Genomic DNA, 21,386 nt, shown 5'->3' on the forward strand with positions numbered 1-21,386 from the left:
ACTTTCTGCTCACTTCCTTTTCTACAGCAGCCCAGGATCTTGTCATTCAGGGAGACTTCTTGATACTGAAAAACATGAATTAAAATCTCTGGAGGGGATTAATGTCTCCCTGCCTATCAAGTAAATTATCAAACTTGTTAAAGAAGCAAGATAAGAAGCAAAGCCTGCCATCACTTCAAAAGCTGAATGCTTCCTCTTACAGAGGTTTATGCAGTAGTGTATGTGTGTTTTCTCCAGTGATCTGATGCTGTTAATAACTTCCCTCAAGCCACAAACATATTTACACATCTCACAACCTTGGATTTTTTCCAGGATCCAGGCTGCTAAAAATTAAGGTTCTAGGCAACAAATTCTGTGTTTGATCTGACATTCCTAATTAACATGCAAGAGACTCACAATATACAGTCAAAGAAAGTGATGCAGTGGTGACCTAACAAGTCATAGAAAGCAATGCCTGTAAAATGCAAGTCTTGTACAGAAAAGCCTTTGCAAGAAATTGATTAGAACTTTTCATTCTGGAAACTGCACCAGATGCAACCCCACTTTCTCATCCTTGCACTACACTTCTACGCTATTCCCTTTCAGTCCTAATATAATTAGGATATTTTAATTACTTGTCTTTGCTACCAGCAGTTAATTCTGCATCCACGTGCTTGTCTACTCACTTGCTTTTCCTCAAGGCATGCTCTACACTGTGCCCTCGGAACTTCTTGTAGTAGTCAATGAAGGAGAAGGGCAGGGTGATGTTCAGGGGGTTGGTCCTGTCGGGAGCTGCCGCCCGCTTGCGCGACTCGAACGCGATCATCAGATCCACCCAGGCCGCAGGGCGCTTGATTTTAAACTGCTCAATGAAATCTTCCCCAAAGATTTTACACAGCAGCTTCTCAAACTCGTAGTCCACCCCTAGAGAACCATATGGGCCACCTGTAGCACAGACAAAACACAGCTTTAATATTCGGGATATGCTTTAAAATTCCTATGACATTTTGAGTTGGCCACACACACATCAGAACAACACTCTCACAACTGTCACAGGAGAAGGTTCACAAAAAGAGGATCTTTGCTAAATGTAACAGTTGGTCTAATACACAACATGATCTTACCTTTGCCTCACTGTTACTCCTGTATCATCACAGCCACTCTAACACTACCACTATAAATGAGTGATTCAGCCAACCAGCAGCTGGGTTATCGTAGAAACAGGTGATCCCCCAGCCAGGGAATAATGTGCTTTGACTCCATGATTCAGAATGCTGGACAATTGCTTTATTATAGCTATACTATATTAAAACTATACTGAAGAGATACTATACTATACCATACAAAAGATACTAAAGAAAAGCCCGTGACTGTCTGAGACAGCCAGCACACAGTTTTGACCCAACTGGCCAAGGAAACAAAACAATCTTCACTGGTGTCCAATAACCAAATCACTTTCGGTAAACAATCTCCATAAGGCATTCCACAGGTGCAAAACAAGAGGAGCAGTGAATAGAGGTAAGAATTGTCTTCTTCTCTGAGGTTTCTCACTGCCTTTCCCAGGAAAAATCCTGGGAGAGAGAATTATGTCTCTCTCTGTTCAGAGAATGTGAATGCCACACTGGGTTATACTAATTTTGTGTGCTGGTCTCATTTCAGGAAAAAATGTGAATAAAATGCAATAAAGGCACACATTTCCTTCACTGAAAAGCCAAAACATTACATAAATATATAATACACAATCTAATTACATAAAACAAGCAGTGGAAGTGACATTACATGAGGTGTTAGGGCATGGGTTGGACTCAATGACATTAAGGTCTCTTCCAACCTAGTAATTCTGTGGATTCTGTGAATACCTGTTGCTTTGTAGAGCTCCTTCAGATGTCCTTCAGGAAGCCTGATCTGATGGACAGTCATGTCCACTGTGCCTCCTCCGCTGTCAACCACGATGTACCGATCACCTGGAATGCCAAGGGGACAGGCCAGGGCCATTTACACCACTGTGAGCACAGCAGCTCACTGCAGTGAGAGCTCCTGAGGGCACCAGATAGGGGAGATAAGGGCCTACAGACAGCCAGCAATGGCCCTGCTGAAGACCTGATCTTTGCTAGTAATTACAACACAATGATTGATAACAAACATCAAAGTCAGATGTCAAAAGCTGTTAATGTAACACAGCTGAAAAGTGGGACTGCTCATGCTGCTGGTGTACATCCTAGTGGGCTACCAAATATTATACCATATTTACAAAGCCTGTTCTGAGGAAAATATTCCAGTTGCATGGAATAATATTTCCACTATCTCATTAATAAATCTTATTATGCTAGAGCATGCAGAATTGCAATTCAGCACTTGTAACTAAGAGCAGCACATGAACTTGTGGTTTTTTTCCTTTTCCCCTTTATAACCACTGTGAGAACAATGCAGTGCACAGCACCTTTGTGGGAAACACAATATTTGCCTGCAATACAAAACCAGTGAGAGCAAAGTTTGCTGAAGAAAGGACAGTACCTTCCTCCAGCTCAGACCAGATCTCTCCTATGACATTTTCCACCATGAAGGTTCGGCTCTGCCGGTTCCGGCGCACATGCTCCTTCCCTAGTGATCGACAAAAAAAAAAGCTATTGAGTCTAAAAAAGCCTGAAGAAATAGAATCAAAAATTGCAGGAAACAAGTGCAAGCAGGCTGACAGATCTGTGTGGATCCCTTCTTAACAACTGTACAAAAATTATTGCACTGGGACCAGGAACGTTAGAATGTAATTCCTGGAAAGAAGGAAAAATGGTTTACAGCCACCCTGATCTTCCTTGATATTGTTATATATACTTATTTGTCTTTTAATCTATATAAATTACCTAATAGAAACAATGCAAACTAATTATATATAGTGACAATCTAATAATAAGAAAGCTATAAACAGGTCTGACTTGCAGTTTTTCAATACACTCTGGCTTGCAAAGCGTGTGCTGGCAGCAGGGTGGGGGCTGGCAGCCAGCTGTGCCCACAGCAGCCAGCTGTGCTCACAGCAGCCTCCACCACCAGCAGGTGGCAGCCCCAGCCCACGCCCAGACAACCCCCCCACCACCTGGGATGGGAGAACATTCCCACATTTCCAAAAGCCACTGCTCATTTTGAGTGCTCAGGGAAATACGCCTCCCCAGCCTCTCAGGATGTCAGTCTACCCCAAAACAAGCAGCCAGAAGCACTGCTGCTCAGATTATTCAGAATTAATCTTAAGGACAAGTAAAAATTAGAATTAGTCTTAAGGACACAGTAATCACCAGGGCTGACCCTCACAATATTTAAAATATACATCAATTAAAAACTAAGTGTAATCTTGCAAGAATACTTATTACTTATCGTAACAACCCATTAACTTACAAGACTTAACTGCTACTTAGACATTTAAAAGATGCAGAACAGTCTGTCAGGAGAAAGCAGAGTAGTGAGAACCTCTGCTATTTATGCCTCTAAATCAACCTCCATAACTGAACGATCAAAAAAACCTACATTCCTTGTGTTATCATCACTCACCTTCAAAGGCATTTCATAAAACACTACAACAGAGGCAGCCTGTCATGACTAGAAATTCTTTCTGAAAATACCAGCATGCAAATCACAGAATGCACTTTGCTTCCTATTTCTGTAGTGCCTGTCATCAGAAAATAGAGCACCAGCTCCACTTGCTCCTGCACCCTCCCCAGGAAGACTCCACGATGCAGAGAAGCTGCCCCAGCCCCAGTTCAGGGACTGGGCAGCACAGGGAGAGCTCAGATGAAGAATTCCATGGCAGAACAAGAACTAGGTCCAAGTGAGGGCCTGTCAAGCTCACAGAAATCAATGGCAATCCTTTCATTCCCTGCTGTGGGCTAGAAGTGAACACAAGACCCAGTCTTTAACTACAACTGAAGCAAGCTTATCCTTGCTACTATGAACACTAAAATTTCTGTTTTGACTTCACAGCAATAATATGGTCCTTGGAGTGCTTCTCTCTGTTTATATTTAAAGGGTTTTTCTCCTTAATCTGTTCTCAGCTTGTCTTGGGTGCTTGCCATGCCTTTATGAAATTTTAATTCCAACCCCGAATTAATTCACTCCAAACTTTGTTTTCATTAATTTTGACATGAAACCTTTCTTATCCCCAATAGCTTTTTACCATACAAAGTCAAGAATGAGAGTGGTACCCCCACCCAAGAAAAAGCCCATTAGCAGAAATCCATGATCTGCCAGATTGTGCCCAGCTTCAAAACCTTTGTTATTTTCCCAGAAGCAAATCCCTGTGTTGTCTGAAAGTGAGTTCATGTAACATCACATGGAACTGGAACAGTTCAGGGTACGAATGAGGGGGGCAGAAGCCAAGGGGCCCTGAAGGGACAGAATCCTGAAAACAGATTGTGTCCTGTACTCTGTGTGGGTCTCCAAACACTGAACACATCTGACAACTGCTGGCTGGGAGAGCCATGGATTGGAGAGAATGATGTAGTCACTCTGCCTAACTAAAAAAAAATGTTCTGGTAAGTGCAGGAATAGCTCTACTAGCTTAACCTCCCACTTGCCTCTCCTGTTTTGACCTAGCAAATGTGATAAAACACAGACTCTTCTGAAAAACTCCTTCTAGGATAGACTGACACACATCAGTATCAGGGCAACTGTTACAATTCACAGAGATACAGAGAGATAGGCACATTAAGCAGCTATCAGATCTTACTGCTGCAGGCCATTTTCCTTTCCTGTTTCCTCTATTTGCCTCCAGTTTCAGTAGGCTGCCAAGCTCAAAAAACTCTGGTGGTGAAGGATCTTCTGTCAAGTGACTTACAGTGCTCCAATCTGTCCCTCCCCTTCAAACAGTGACAGTAGCAACAGATCCCAGCTCAATAAATCAGAAGTGCATTATCCAGTTGCTCTTCAACATGCAGATTAATTCATTGCTACATTCCAATGCCATGTGCCCCACTGAACATTGAAAGTCATTAATGGTATTTCATAAAGATGACATCAAAAAGCATCTGCCAATACTTGGGAACACCTCAGATTAATAATTTCATTGCAGATCCAGTTATTTAGCACTGCCTCAATAATGCAGATAATCAAACACATAACTGCTTCCAACAAATTAAATGAAAAAAATGATCCAACATGAAGTACTAACTTAAATTAAGGCAGAAAAATACTGGTGTGAAAATACTAAAAGACTCCCACAACATCCAAATAAAGGCAACACAAAGAAGCTACCTGCATGCTAAAATTCAAGTGTATATTTGGAAGAAATTGTTCCCTGTGAGGGTAGTGAGGGGTGCCCAGAGAAGCTGTGGCTGCCCCATCCCTGGAAGTATCCAAGGCCAGATTGGAGCAACCTGGTCTAGTGGAAGGTGTCCCTGCCCATGGCAGAGAGTTGGAACTAGATGATTTTTGAGTTTCTTTCCAACCCAAATCATTCTGTGATGTCTGCTGGGTCAACATATAAACAAGTCTAACTACGGTAAGCAGCAAAACAGTTTTTAAAACAAACTGATGCCAGCCTGAAACATTTCAAGGGAACAACGGCAACAAGAAAAGGTGAGAAACCAGCCCTGGGGGACAAAGCAATGAGAATCTGCAAAGTGAATGAACAGAAGTACCCTGTGTAAATCCAGTTCCAATAGTGTCACTCGGGCTGTAGCCATTGACAGGTGCCCTACTACTCAGGTCTATCATCTGGTGCAGGCGCAGCTTTCGGCAGTAGATAGAGGCAGCCTCGGGCTCCAGGGCAATGATCAACTGCTCGGGGTTTTCAGGAGATGCCATTCCTGCCTGTGAGAGAGAAGGGGTCAGAGAAGTGGGGTGGGGAACCCTGCAGCCCAGCAGCCCCTCTCAGCACAAGGCTGTGCCCAGCCCCTGCAGAGCTCGCCCAGCACGGAGCTGCTGCCAGGGGGAAAGGTCTGCGTCTGGGAACTGTCCTGCCCACACTGCACAGCGCCACTGCACAGGCTGTAACAGGGAGGATTGCATGCACTTACCATGCTAAGTGGCTAACCGAGCACTTGTGTACATGACAGGTGGAGAAACGAAGGAAATCGGTCTGAAACCTGTTATAATTGGCCTAAAACCTGAACTCAATTCTAATTAACCTGTGAATCTGCCAGCTAATAGGGGCCCCAGCCTCCTTTCAGCCTCCTTTTGCCTCTCCTCGCCACAACAATATTTGAAGTACGTCTTTATGTCCCAGATATTCACAGTCCTTGCCAAAATGAGGTTCCTGCACTGTTTAACTGTATAGGAATATACAATACACTTTGCCAGCAATGCATCTTCTGTCTTATAACCAACATTTTCTATTCCAAAATGCTTTAAAGTACATTTGCTTTTATACCATCTTCAAAATGCTCAGTATATTCAAGGAGACAAAATACAACAGGGCAGGTTCCCTAAAATGTAATGAGAACAAACCTAAAAATAATACCACATTATAAAATCAGTGATTGCCATTCTTTCTATTTTCTTACTGGATTTTCAGCCTTCAGACACAGATATTTTCAAAAAGCCACAAGTTCTTATGTAACTACATCACTCTCAGAACTGGGCTTAAATAAAAATATTCAAAGAACAGTTCTCAAAACTCAGTTTTAATTTCTTTTCCCCGGTACTTCTGTCTACAAAATCAGACAACTTCCAACTCTTTCTGCCAACTTTTGGGTTACTTGCTATTACTCTTCAGTTAAGTGCTGAGCACTAAAGCTTGCTAGCAAACAAATGAAACAAAATTAACATTTTCCTGCTTCCACAGTCAGTCTTCCAGCCTTCAACTCATACACACACACACACACACACACACACACACACTGTGGTGTCTCTAGAGCATCCCCAAAAGAAGGACTGGAAAGGACATGGAAAGTCTGCAGACCTGGACTGGAATTTGGCTTCTTTCATACAGCTGCATTGTGGGCTGTGGGAATTGCTGCCTCATTGACAACTGCAGCCAGAAACTCAAAGTAAAGTTGGTTTAAAAAGCAGTACCAGGATAAGACTTGAGACACAAAACTGTCCTTCATATTTACTGACTCTACCCTCTCCATCCTAATAAGTAACATAAACAGATTCTGAAAGAAAGCATCTACCTCACTATTGGTAACAAAAACAAAAGGCAAAACAACAACAACAAATAAGTTCTAAAATTAGTTAAGAGTTAAACTCTTAAATCATGGTTGCTCATTATTTTACAAGCACACCATGACTGGGATTATGGTCACTTTACAGCCTTTATTGCTGTTGAGCAAACCTTTCTGCTTCAGTTACATCCACTGGACTAAACAGCATGATCCAAAATTAGCAGAACTGTGTGGGAAGGAAAATACTGAACAAACACTACACAATTTTAAACCTTGCCAGCTCTGTGGCATTGTATCAAAAAGAATGTTTGCAACCAAACTTTCAAACTTTGGAAAATTGGTTTACATCGGCCAGAGTTACCCTAAAATGTATAAAAAGAGCATCAATTAGGCAGAGACTCTCCTGCCATCACATCACTTGTTTGTGAGCACGCTGGCAGAAGCAGCCCTGGAGCTGTAGTGGGGATGAAGATGTGCCTCAGGACAGACCAGTCCCTCCTGTGACCCATCTGGATGTTGTAGGCACAGGCAGGGCTGGTTTCATGCCGGCTCACTTCAACATCACTTATCTGCAGCTGAGCTTTTCCACACAGCGAGTTTTGGTTTGTTGCACTGGAAAGAGCAACATTCCAGATATGAATCAATACTTGGGTCCCTGACAAACAGATCTGATCTGCTAAAGAATTCCACAAATGTATGGTGTCTGCACACAAACTGTCTTTGCCTTTGGAGTTTTGCTAAAAGCCAAATCTGGATCTTGCTGCAGCTCTTAGGGCAGCACTTCCTGCTCTATCCAGTAAGGGCTTGGAGAACAAATAGCTCCTGACTACCCTGCTTCAGTTTTTACTTGTATTAAATCCATTACCATGTTGTGTGAGAGCTCTGAATCTGAGCAGCGAGTGGGTTTTTTCGCTATCTAACAATGTGGATGAACTCAAGAAAGAGAGCTCAGTCTGTTCCTTGTACTGGGCATGTGTCAGCAGCACAGACAATTCTTAGTCTCAGGCTAACCTAAGCACTGAAGACAAAACTGTATTTTAGGGAAAAAATAGTTTGATGCTAAAGATATCAAAATGCAAAGGCTACAACCTAAAGCATTTGCAGAGGTGACAAGAACTGAGTTGCACACACACAGAATGCACTGGTACTTCCTAACTGGAGGTGCTGGTGGGGAGAAAATTGTATTAATTGCCAAATCATCTGTTCTAGGGGGAATTTTAGTACAAACTCCCAAGACTGGTGCTGCTAAAAGCAAACAGTAAATCATTAACAATAACATTTGCTTCCTCCCCTCCTCCAGCAGCCTGTACCATGAACTTTTCACACTGCAGCCAGGAGAGGAAGGCAGTGACCTGCAGCGGATGGACTCGAGCTGTGCTCTCAGACCCTCCATGCACAGCAGATGCTATTCTTGCTCCTTTTTCTCCCTAGCTATGATTTTAACATACCCAAAATATCTCCTGAGGAAAACATGCAACAGAGATGACAGTTTTTAACAGTTCAAAGCACAGCTGATCCTAACAGAACCTCATGAAGAAACTGCTGAGGTTTTTAGTTTAAAAGCTTTTCTTACAGAGTTGCAAGGGCCAGTTACAATGAAGAATATGTTGTTTCACATCATAAAAAGACCATACAGAGCATCTTCTACAGTGAAAGGTAAAAGGCATCCAACACATATTTTATATGTAGACACAGATATATGTACATATATACACACATATATATTTACATATAAAAATATATATATGTGTATGTAGCAATCAATATTTCATACCTCGTGTATACAGTATTTCTATTCAAACCATGAAAGAGAGCATATTACAAATATATCTATACATCTATAAGACAGCACAGAGAAAATGGGAGAGGGGGAGATGATGAAACATGAGCACATAAATACTGCTGGGGAGGAATGGAGCAATGAGGTTGTTTTAATCCAAGCTCCAAGAGGAAGACTTAGGCAGTGCATCTGTCCCATCATTACGGCCAAGGGACAGATGGGAGAAAAATATTGAGCATGCAGAGAAAGAGGAGTGGAAACAGCAGGCAGCCAATATGAAGAAACAGTGATGCATTTGTTAAAATTATTAATTGCAGGCATTTGGGAATTCGCTGTAGTTTTCACTTTCTGCTTTCTGTCTGCCTCGCTCTGTGTTCTTGCCCACTGCTGCCCAAGCACTACTGTAATAAACACCAGGGATTCACAAGTTAACAGGCCTGAGCAGGGCAGATCTAAACAATGTCTCAATATTCAACATTCTAGAGATCATCCTGGCAGTGGGACAGACACACCAATTTGCTTTTGCCCAGGGCAGCTAACAGCAGACTTCAGAACAGAGCAGTGTCTTGACTGCTAAGGACATTTTCTTGCTCCCGTAACACTCACTAGCAGTCATCACTTATGCAACATGAAGGAAGCAGAGAGCAATTTCCCCAAGAACACAAAAGTGGAAAACTCATCATGGGATTACAGAAATTATTTGAGCACAAAAAATTTCTTAAATTAATTTGCAAGATATTGCTGCATTTATACACCTGGAAGAAGCAAAGAACACTATGAAAGAACTGCTCTAAAATTCAACTTTGCTCATAGGCCTGAGGAGTAGAGACAAGAGAACTCCCAGACCTCACTCCCTCCAGTAGCACAGGTCTGTGTGCTGGTGCCAATTCATTGCTGCTCATTTGCCAAGATGCATCATGGACAGCAAACTTCAAAGTACTTCAAAGTCTCACGTAGTGGAGCATAAATAATTTCACCATCCAGATGCAGGTGAATTCTCACCCTGGCCACCAGCTGTTTTCATAGCCAGAGAGGTGTCACCAGGAGAGAGCCACAGCTGACCACAACACGCTCCTGATTCCCTGAGCAGCATCAGCTGCCAGCTGTTGGAGTAATTCACCACTAGCAAATATTGAGGTCTGGACTGCAGCTCACTACAGCAGTCTGAGCACTTCAGAGAACTGTTTCCACTCACTCCACATGCAGAATCACCACTGCTACAGATTAAAAGATGCTGCTTTTAAAACCCAGTCCCACATGCCACAACACACAGAAAAAAAAAATCAATGCCCTTTTATTTCTTTTTACTATTGTAACGTATATCACATTAAAGACAGCATTATAATAGAATATTCCATGTTGTCAGTCTTTTTAAGGTAGGCCTAGATGAAAATGTCCCATGTCTGAATGCTGCTGTAATTAGAACATCAGCATCTAGCTGCAGGACTCCACAGCCAGATAGAACAGATGTGTTCTTTATTTATTACACCACTGTGACCTCAAAAGAAGTGTAGGAAATCCACTGTGATTGACAAGGTACCTGTCCTATCCTTTCCTATTCCTATCCTTGCAAGTTATTGAAAGCAACAGGTGAAGTTTCTTCTTTTTATTTTGGGGTTTTTTTGGGATTTTTTTTGTTTTTCAGAAAGATACATCAGATATATTTTTATATGGGGAAAAAAAATAGCCTGACCATTCATTTGTACCACAAGGAACATGCCTTATAAGGAGTGCACCTGTTCTTTTGAGTTATAAAATTTATTAAAAGAACTGATTGGATGAATTCTACTTTTTTCCTGCTTTAATATATTTTGTAGTCATTTAAGACCTGATTCACTATTTCTGCAGGGCTGTAGGAACTGCATTCTCAATTAATAAAGCATTTCCAGATATAAAAATGTAGCACAAATAAAATAAACAGATAAACACAAAAAAAAGATAGAAAGAGCCAGCCTCATCACACAGTTGGAAGAACAAGGCACAGAGACTAAAAGGCTGTCCTAAGGTTGCACAGGAACCCACAACAAGGTGGGAACACCCTCCACAACCCCAGAACTCCAGTGTCACAGCCAAATGCTACTCTTCCCCAACCAGCAAGGTTCCATGTCTGCCCATGGCACGGAGCACAGGCAGAAGCTGCAGGAACAGCTTCATCCATCACCTCCACAGCCTTGGGTCCCACTCTCCTCTCCCACTTTGTCACCTCCACCAACTGCACTGCTTTAATCACTGCTGAAGCAATGCTGCAGACCAGACAAGTGCAATGATCCATTCTTCTGGTCAGTAGGAAAAACCTTTTAAACCTGTTTTACCCCATTTGTAAGCACCAGAGATAAAATTTAGAAGTTGGATCCCACGAAACAGCTCTGTAAAAACTATGGGGTTCATCAGGAAACAAAGCTCTAGAGGACAACATCATTCAGCCAAAACAAGAAAAGCTGAGAATTGACATCAATATTTTCCTATTTTCCAAGATACTTATCATAATTAGTAACAATAGGAAAGGCATGATTGCAAGTTAAGCACCGTGCAGGCTGCATGAAGAAAGTGTTGTGAGGCTGAATCAAGGCAACACAGAACAGCGGCTGGAAATTAAGTGCCTTGTGAAACTTCCAGTGTTTAAACTAATCAGTTCATTGTGTTAAGGGCTTCATGATAACACCATCCACTTAGTGCCTTGGGAAGTGAGCTCCTCTAATCCTCCTCCTTTTTCACTAGCTAGCACTTTCTCCAGTCCTGTGGCATCAGACTGGGATGTCACAAATAAACCACTGAGATCTAATTACGGAGGCAGAGCGTGCCAGGAAAGAAGATGAGCAACATGGGAAAAGACGCCCAGCATCATCCCAAAGAGGCACTGGAGGGGAAGCAGGGCTGGCAGGGAGTGCCACAAAGCTGCAGGAAAAGCACAGTGAATGCACTTTCACTGGATCCTCAGCCTGGAGAAGGTTTTAAAAAAACGTTTGAAACTCACTACACCATCACATAGCCTGATGCTTTGCCCTTAGACTTCAGAGTGATGAGGAGTGCTGCAGTACAGGAAATATGGTGGGAAATAGAATAGACTGAGGTCAGCCAGCCCAGTTAGCTCTGCCCACTTATCTCTTCAAAGACAGCTTCTTAAAATTGCTCAAGAACCACAAGATAAACAGGATTTTCAAAGATTCCTCTTGGTGACCGCAGCAAAGAGGCTGGGTTTGCCAAAGGCAGGAGAAGAGCTGCTGGGTGCTTCCCTTCTTTCAAAATTATATACTCTGGATAGAAGAGCCTAGATGAAAACTGAATATTGACTTTTTTAAAAAAATCCAATCAACACAATGTTTGGGTGGCAGTTGATCCTGCAAAGATCTGACATCTGCAATGTCAAAGGCATTTTTTGCTTCACAGAAACAAGAGCATTTTGCTTTCCCTTAACACTCACTACACCTACATGCATATACCTAACAGATATATATGAATGCAAACATTTTCACACTATTACTGCTGGCTGAACTAAAATCAGGCTTGTGGCACAGGCTGTCCTTCGTCCTAGCCTGATCAGGTGTCACTGATACTTTGCATTTCACAAGTGAGAACATTGTGGATAATGGTCACAGCTGCAGAATTCTTTCAGTGTCAGCTTCCCCATCTGTACAGCTCAGGGACAGGACAAAGATACTCATCCTCTGTGAGAAAACTGCTTGAGAAAGCATAAAGGCCATCTCAGGCTATGGTAAAATAGTAGTAACTTCACTTTGCAGACAAGGGGAACACAAGCTATAGAAGATGAAAAAGCCACTAATGGAAGGGCACAAAGTGGAAGCTAAGAGACCCCTGTAATAGTTTTCATTTACTCACTTCACACAAATATAAGTGATGAAATAACATGAAAGGCATAAAAGGACGAAATCCAAAGTAAAAATCAGGCTTTAAACCTTCTTTGGGATTTTGGATTTATCCTGAGAGGGCTCTTTTGGGGTCTGAGACATTTTCCCTTCTGCCATGAGGAAGTAGATACTGTCACCATATATTTATACACTATTTCTCTGCTTTTAAAATACCAGGGTGCAGGCTTGGCAGTGCTTTCTGAATTCCCAGGGCTTGCCCATACCAGAAGCCTGTATAAAGGAACTTAACCCACAGAAAATTCACAACCTTCCCACAGTTCTCACCTGGGCCAAACCCACTGCTGCTCCCACTCAAGCAGGGAACTCACAAGCTGGGAACTCCTGTGAGGGGTTTTTGGGTGAAATCCTCCCATCTGCAGCCAATCAGGACAGATGGCAATAAGGTCCCTCACACTGGCATCTGTACAGCTGGTTTGGTGACCATCTCTGGACACCATAGAAAATTAATTCCAATTAATAGTTACACTACTTCCCCTTTATAGATGTGCATGACCACGTATGCTGAAGGACCAAGAGGTTTAGGTTAGCATTTTACTTACAGTTAAAACTAGTTTTAATGTGAAAGAAACTCTTGTAGGCCAAGGAGCAATTGAGCAGCTGCCTGCAGCTCTCTAAGGGCAGGTCCAAAGCAGAACACATTTTTTCTCAGTCTTGCCAGGAGATACAAGGAGGGACAAAAGCCACATACTGCAGCTTGTGGGCTCCAAACTGGGTGCTAAAACCCCTTTTTTACTAAGATGGTGATGCAGCACATGAACAGCTGCTCAGAAAGGCACCTCTGTCCTTGGAGAGCTTTAAAGCTTGACTCAATAAAGCCACTGCTGACCCGGTGCAGCAATAACCCTGCTTCCCCTGGAAGGTCAGGCTAGATGATCTCCAACCAACACTCCCACTCAATGCCTCCATGACTAAAATGCTGCAGGTATTCTGCACTGAGAAAGGCCAGAACTGCAGGAAGGAATCTTTCCCAAAGGCTAAGGACCTTCACACGTTTTCTCCCCTTGTCTTTGTGACTCTTGTGTCAAATCCTTGTGTGCATCAGTGAGAGGGAGCCCATGGTGTCTGACAGGCTGACAGCAGGACCAGACTCACTGCTGCAGCTGTTGAGGTCCTCACAGGTTTCTGTATGGATTGTAATAAGAACTTCTGTTCAAGTGTCTTGGAATCAAAAGGAAACATTTATCACAGCATATTTTTTTTTATTTTTAAAGCTAAAAATATATAGAGCACAACAGCCTCAAGCAGTACTGTAATCCTAAACATCAGTCATGAGCCACATGAAAAAGTGATGCAACATAAGGAAAGCAATTGGTTCAATGCATCAGGGATGCACAAGTTGAGTTTACAACACTAACACAATCTGCACTCAAAAACATTACCTGCCTCAGACCAGTGTCTTGTCAGAGAAGGAAATTCAGTTCCTAACTCATTAACTCATTAGTTGTAGAGGTAAAAATGGTCTTCATGCTTCTACATAACATTTTGTAAATTACTAAGAACAAATTTTGTGAAACTACCCACTAATGAAAAAGCATCAACTTCTGAGTACCCAAATCAATATTAAGTTTTACAGTGGAGCTGTTGCTGAAGTTTGCTGGAATGAGGGGTGCTCAGGCTCTGAATAATCACCCTGGCTGGCTGTGCATGCACATACCTGATCATGCTACTTAGCAAGTCACTTTGGGCCACAGCAGAATCCATTTTCTGTTTGCTAACCTGTCAGTAAAGCTATTCCTGTGGCAAGAAATAACATGTTACATTTCTCCCCCTTAATGGCTGCCTAGAAACTATGGCATTATCTCATTGTGAAAAGAAACAAATGGGGCACCTGGAACCATAATGAAGTGTGACTTTTATTTTCAGAACACTAAAAATAATGAATGTGTGGAGCTGCACTGGCTGCAGGCAGAGCTGCTGCATTTGTGTGGCCACTGATTAGATGAACCAGTTTGTTACAGACAGCTAGGCTGTCTGATTGAGATAAATGCCTGTGCTGAGCACAGCCAGACTGCCTCAATTTATTTTTCTGGTGTTGCTATTACCCAGCTAAGAGTACAAATTGCTTTACCTGAGCATTTCTATACTTCGTATTTTATACATTACTTTTATTATCTATTCTTTTATTTTCAACCTGAGCTTGGAATTCTTTGGAACTGTAGAGACTGGCTCTATTAGTAAAATTTATACTTATCAGGCATTTTGGATTTTGTATTACAATTTCCCCTTTTTAATTTATAACACCATTTTTTTTTCTTTTAGGAAGAAAGATGGAACATAAGTCAGGAAATATCTGAATTATGACCACTGGCTACCAATCATGAAGCAGCACTTTTGTTTACAATTCATGGAGAATGTTCTGGAGCTTACCTGTGCCTATTTGACAAAAATCTTTTATTAACTGCTCATAAAAAAAGATAATTTCTTGCTACACACAGGCCAGGCAGAAGATTTCTGCCTCATGAGAGAGAAAAGGATTTCTTGTATTTGTGAGACATGAAAGAATACCAATAATTACAGCAAACCTTACTTAGGACATCAGATCCAGTGTATCACATTTTGGTCTCAGAAGCAATCCCAGACACAATTTTCCAAGGAGAAGAATCTTGGATCATTTTTTAGGTAAGGAATAACCACAAGAGACTGAAATCACCAACATTTTTCTTTGCACAAATTGCACGTCTTGTTGCGCCCTCGAAAAGTTTCTCAGCTATTGGGAGCACAACTAAATCCAAATTAGCACTACTAAAGCTGAGTTACATACTGCTGGATGATACCAAGTAGAAGTCATGGTTCTTGCTAAGTTGCATGGGACCACAGTGGCATTTGGTCCATTTTTCTCCAGGGTGATCCTGCTGCAGCTCCTTCCCAAGGGACTCTCGTCACGGATCACATTTGGGCAGTAACTGAAAGCTGAGCTCCAAGTGGCATCACCAAGAATTTTTTGCTGCATTACATTATATCCCCCAAGGTGCAGGAGAACATTACTTGCAAGTTTGATGAGTAGGGTGCATTAGAAAAATGAAGCCATTAAATTCTCATAAGCTTTTCAATTTTTAATGTTATAAAACTCTAGAAATGCTTTTTGTACCCGGGGCATGCACCAGTTACCACAACAGCAAAGCCTGGCTCTTCCTATTCAAGTCCAGTCTCTTCCTAATGTCTCAGGCTCTCTCCTTCCCTTTATTTAGAACCATCCTCATTGTGGGTCCTCATGGCTCAGGCTGATTTTAATAAAAAGACACAAGTGGCCCTCACTGACAAGGACCTGCACTGAGAAAAATGCCTTCTTGCTATTTTCTGTAAGATGCATCTTGTTCTGTACCTTGAGCTTTCTCATTTTGCCTTAATATTTTTCACTACAGTTCCAATTTCAGCTCATATTTCTTTTCTTTGTAACTGAATATTGGCATCTAAGATGTCTTTTAGACCAATCTATTGACCCTTTGTATGAATTTATTATAATCAAACCCATTAGTTTCAGACCCTGTCCACACTGAGTTACATTTGTGGGTTTCTATCACTCCCTAATGATTGTAGTTTGCAGCCTTTCAGACCATTATTTTCTTTTTGGCCTGGTAAATGCCACCCAGCCCAGCCTTTCCACCAGGCAGAATGAAGATTCTATTTTTTGGCTATTTCTGTTGCTTTCAGTCAATTTTTAAGAACCTGAGAAGTGTGTTTCAAAACTTTGTATAAAAGAAAGGCACAAATTGACTCTTACAGAAAATGCTATTAAAACCTCTTGTTTTACTTGTTTAGCAGAAGAAAAGACTCCAAATGCTCCAACTTGTGCCACAGAATTGGACAAACAGAAATGTACAGAACTGCAGATGTCTTTGCCTTCCTGTGAACCTGGCTGAGGAACTCAAATGTATGAGCAGAGATCAATTAGTACCCATTTTCCTATTTTCTGTAATCTTCACCCCTCAATTAGTTATCATTTCCTAATTAAGCATAGCTATAAGATGCAGAATTTTCCCCAACATCACTTGAGAAACAATTTAATCCTCATAATTAAAAATATCTTAATACCACGAAAGTGAAATCAGAGACTCAACAGACCCCCACAAGCTACAAATAATCAGGATGGTTGATGTATTAACATATTTCTGCCTCATCTGCCTCACTAACAAGTACTGTTTCAGGAAAATAACCAGCTTCCCAGTGCTGCTTACACCTTCTTAGGCACTTTATAGCAGAAGCCTGACAACTGTCCCTACACAAATAAATTTTAGTTACATGTATTTTATGTACAGAACAGACTTATGAGGGAATAAGAGTAGCTTCACAAATTTCAATCTGGTTAAGCCTCCCAAGCCACATTTTAAAAATCAAATATACTTCATGTCACGTTTTTATTAGCAAGGAATTTCTTGTGCTGTCACATTATTCTCTTGCCAAGTTTGTTTATTTTTCTCTGAAGGTTTCTCCAGAGTAAAGCAATATTGATCAATGTAATGTCATTGACCCCAGAACACAATGTGTTAAATAATTCTCATTGTGCACATTCCATGACAAAACTGATGTGAAAACAATAATAAATGTTCAGCATAGGAGCTGGTTAAATAAAGCCTCTGGAATTTTAGGCTCACATACTTTAATCCTACAACCTAGACTGCCTCTCTTTTTGTTTATATGAGTTTACCATGCAAATGATTTTATTTGCTATTTGTAATTGAAAAAATAAATGTACTTCAGAGCTCTAGAACTCTATTTCAAAACTCAGGAGTTCATATTAAAAAGAAAAGAACCCTCAGTACCCCAGACTAGACCACCTGACTGATGTTTGAAAGCCCAGACAGTATTTTGGGCAAGCTTATGAAAATGCACCAGCCTCCCTGCTCTTTTGCCCTGCCCCCTAAGTGCATTTGTTATGCCATGTTTTACTTTCTTATCTCACAGCTTCTGCATTCACATATCCCTGCCACACTCCAAACTCTTCCTTAAGGCTTCATTCCTATTAGCATGTTCAAGGAATCCCAGGCTGCAGATTCTGTTCTGCACTTCCTGTGCCCAAAGAGTGCGAAGCAGAACAACAGACACAGAAACAAGAAAAGCTGATGCTATCGATGACGTCTTATATTCTACCAGTGGGGAGAATGGCAAATATGACTATAAACCCTGAAAGCCATTCCTAAGGATGTGGTGAACACTGATGCAATGCACACTAATCCCTGCAGACATGTTTTGGGAAAGGAAACTTAAAGCTAAGTGAGTCCTACAGAGTTAACACTCTGCTCTTGCCACAGAGCTCTCTCCAGTTCTGACCAGACGTCAGCACGTGTCCCAGAGCCTCAGAGCCATCTCTGGACAGATGGGAATGAAACAAGAGGCACAGGGAAAAGCATCTGTGAACTGTCATTCAGGAATAAAGTCATTTTGATTCAGCAACATGATTTGTAAAGACATGCAACTCTCTACAGCCTGCCAGACTGAGTCCCTCAGAAGGACCCAGAGAGAACAAACAAATACCTGCTTCAAAGAGGTAGTAATTCAGCTATAAAAATTGTTAAGGATACAAAAAGCACAAAAGATACATACAGATAGGGCAGGCAGAGTAACAGCAAGAAGCAATGAGGAGTCGTTTTCTCATGTAAGCGGGTTAATCATAGTCAAGTTTTTGTAGGCATGAAAAAACCCAGCATCTTAAAAAGAGTTTCAGAAGAGGAAAATAAGTAAGCAATGCAGATGTTCATGCAGCTTATGTCTGAGATGACACAGATGGAGTCAAATGTGGGCTGATCCCCTGTTAAATGCAAGGCTACAAAACTCTTTTGGGGCAGCACTCTGAGGAGATACAAACCAGGCCAGACTACAGCTGCTGAAGCCAAGGAAATGATGTTGCAATAACCAAGATGCAAAATCACTGACAGCCTGGATGAAAGCTCAGCAGTGTGCAAAGACAGGAAAAGTTGTCATGCAGACAGACTTAGGAGGATTTTGATAGGCTGGATGGAAAGAGAGAGGAAGAGCTGTGAGCTGAAGGGAACAAGCAGAGAGATTACTCATTCAGTGAGGAAGCAGCACAGCAGCTGCAAGGGGACAATGTAGGAGCCCTTGGGCAGATGAGGAGTTCCAGGTTAGCAAGGTTTTGTTAAGGCAAAGCAGAGATGAGGGGACATCAGAGGTGCACTGAGATCACGGGTTGGTCACAAGCTGATGGTTGTTGAGCACAGAAGCAGATTTCCAACACTTTACTTTATTAATTCCATTAGCTTTGCCTGGAGAACTCCTTAACCATTCCAGAAAGGCTGGAGCCTTTACACTGTGAGCCAGTGACTGAAGCTGTTTCAGTACTTCACTTCTCTTGGAGCTACCTCAGTTGACACAGATTGCTCAGCAGATTTCCACAGCTCATTAATATTTTCTGCAAGTTAACTCTCAGCTCAGACTGGCTGTACTTCAGTGTGTCTCCTGCTACAAGGTTTCTACCACTGCCTTTTCATACTCCTCTCTACATGATGCCCCTCATTTTCAAGATGCTTCCATCTTCCAGTAGCTAACAACAAGAGCTGCAACTTCTGATCCATCCATGAGGAACATTTGGATGCAGCAACAGGAATCAGGAAGACTGAATGGAGATTCAGAATTCTGTTTTCTGCATCTGTTTCTTCATCCCCACTGCTTTGAAAAAATCCAGCCATGTGTCAAGTTAGCATGAATTACTTCCCTAAACTCAAGTTTTCCTGCAGTGGATCACACACCCCGAGTTAAAAGCCTTGTCAGCCCTTGCTGTTTGTCAAGCTGGCCCATAGAAGTACACAACCACAGACACAACCACAGACACAGACACTAATTAACAACATTCCATTGTGCCACAAATGGGAAATGCCAAGAGATCTACCTGCACCCTGCCCTGCTCCTTGCACAGCTCCCACTTCACGAGCACACATGCACACAGACAGCAGGCAGACAACAATATACAGAGAGAATGAATGGGTCTCTAGTGTTTCAGATTTACCTACAACCGTGTCCTTCCATCAGAACTTTAAGAGTGTTTTGCTTCTGGCACTAGCATTAGCAATCCCACAATACAGACTGTTAAGAAAAACGTTGCTCAACATTAGAGATAGTTAGAAACAGAGTTAGAAAAATCTGGGTGCTTCCCAGGAGCACTCTGCAAATTACTCATGAACTAGAAGATATTTTAGAAACTGTGCATTGCATAGCCGCTGCCAATGGGTTACACAAGTCTCTGACCAAAAATCAAAAAGAAAAAAAAACAAACTAAAAATGAATATCCTGGTGAAAAGAAGAATGTGTACATCTCATGTATTAGAGACACAAACTGCATTTGAAATAAAGGACATGCATATGGAAAGTGCAAATATCTGAGGGGCGGTTGGGGGGAAAGAATTAAATGCAGATAAAACTCTTGCTGGTGAAAATAACATTTGAATTTAATTTTATATCCAGACTATCCAGTTCACAGTCCTTTCATTCCTACTGTGGGAAAATGGGAACTGGAAAAAAGTCCCACCAAGGAGGCTCTTTTCTCTCCCTCCTTTTTCCTTCCTTTTTTTTTAAACGTTAAAGTCTGTGATGACCTAAAGAAAGTAACAAAACAAAACTGTGTCCAATATTTTAAACTCAACTTTCCCTAGGGTCTCAAAACTGCATCTGTTCCACGTGCACTGAATTCAGCAGGAATTCTTTGTCCAAGATGACTAAAATATCAGAGTCTGCAGCGAGGGACACCAATATATAAAATAAATAGTAAGAAAAAGACATTTAAGAGGTGAATACATACAACCTACAGCTACTGCCTGGTAGAGCTAATTCCTCTTTCAACGTTTCTAGACTGTACTTATACTAAATTGCCCCAAATACATTTTATCATTTAGCTTATAAACTAGGCCTTTAAAGGGGCATTCCTGCATTCAGCCTGTAACATTACCTTGTAGGCAGCTTGTCTCATAAACTGCTTTGCAGGCTGCTTCCAAATAGCAGGCACTGTAATGACCCATCTTACTTCAGTGTTTTCAAAGTCCGAGCCTCCTTGGTCACTGAGCTCCTAAAAAAGGGAAAGAAAAAAAAGAAAAAAGGAAAGAAAATAGAGGTGAATGTAAAATGATGGGTGTCTCCAGGAAAACATTCTTTTCTGCTGGCTCTGATAACAGTAACACTCTTTTCAATTTTTTTCCTGTTACATCCATGCTACAAATCAGAATTACTTCCAACCTGCCAAGAATGCTTTACTGTGCCAAAAGGTGGGAATAAGGTTGAAGCTTTCTCAAGGAGGCCTATAGAAAAGTTTAGTGCTCAAAATAAAGCAGAAAAGTTGGCTTTTGCAAAAGCAGCAATTTACAGAATATTACAGCATATTTATGTACATCTTTAGCCATGGTGTGGGATTTGCTGTTAGCCTGAAGAATTCACGCTTACATCTTGATTAATACACAGAAAAATATTTGGGGTATCACTGATGAGCATTTATGTTTTACAATCTGGATTTTTCAATGACTTCTTTATACACCACTTACCTTTAAATCAAACTTTTATAATGCAGTTAACAAGGGGAAGTTACAGTTAACCCCTCTAAAAAAATGAGTGATTGGTCCTTCAAAATTTTGCTTTAAGCAAACATTCGAGACTAGTTTAGTACTTTTATTGTCCTTTTTCTTCTCCCCTTAAAAAAGAGGGAAGTCTGTA

The 21,386-nt window shown here is 41.5% G+C and overlaps 1 protein-coding gene across 2 annotated transcripts in view; it reads right to left on the reverse strand.

The window, feature by feature from the left end:
- HSPA12A (heat shock protein family A (Hsp70) member 12A) overlaps window positions 1–21,386 on the reverse strand; it is a 53,330-nt gene that overhangs the window by 7,435 nt on the left and 24,509 nt on the right. For both annotated transcript variants that reach the window (XM_071446439.1, XM_071446440.1), the window contains exons 7-11: window positions 20,632–20,748; window positions 5,601–5,772; window positions 2,494–2,580; window positions 1,839–1,943; window positions 666–924 (exon numbers count right to left, since the gene is read on the reverse strand). In XM_071446439.1, coding sequence (XP_071302540.1) covers window positions 666–924; window positions 1,839–1,943; window positions 2,494–2,580; window positions 5,601–5,772; window positions 20,632–20,748 — 740 coding nt within the window. The remainder of the gene's footprint in view (window positions 1–665; window positions 925–1,838; window positions 1,944–2,493; window positions 2,581–5,600; window positions 5,773–20,631; window positions 20,749–21,386) is intronic.

Source organism: Agelaius tricolor, unplaced genomic scaffold, assembly GCF_023055355.1.
Source record: "Agelaius tricolor isolate 1412-34295 unplaced genomic scaffold, bAgeTri1.0.p SCAF_22, whole genome shotgun sequence".
In the NCBI taxonomy this organism is placed as follows: Eukaryota; Metazoa; Chordata; class Aves; order Passeriformes; family Icteridae; genus Agelaius; species Agelaius tricolor.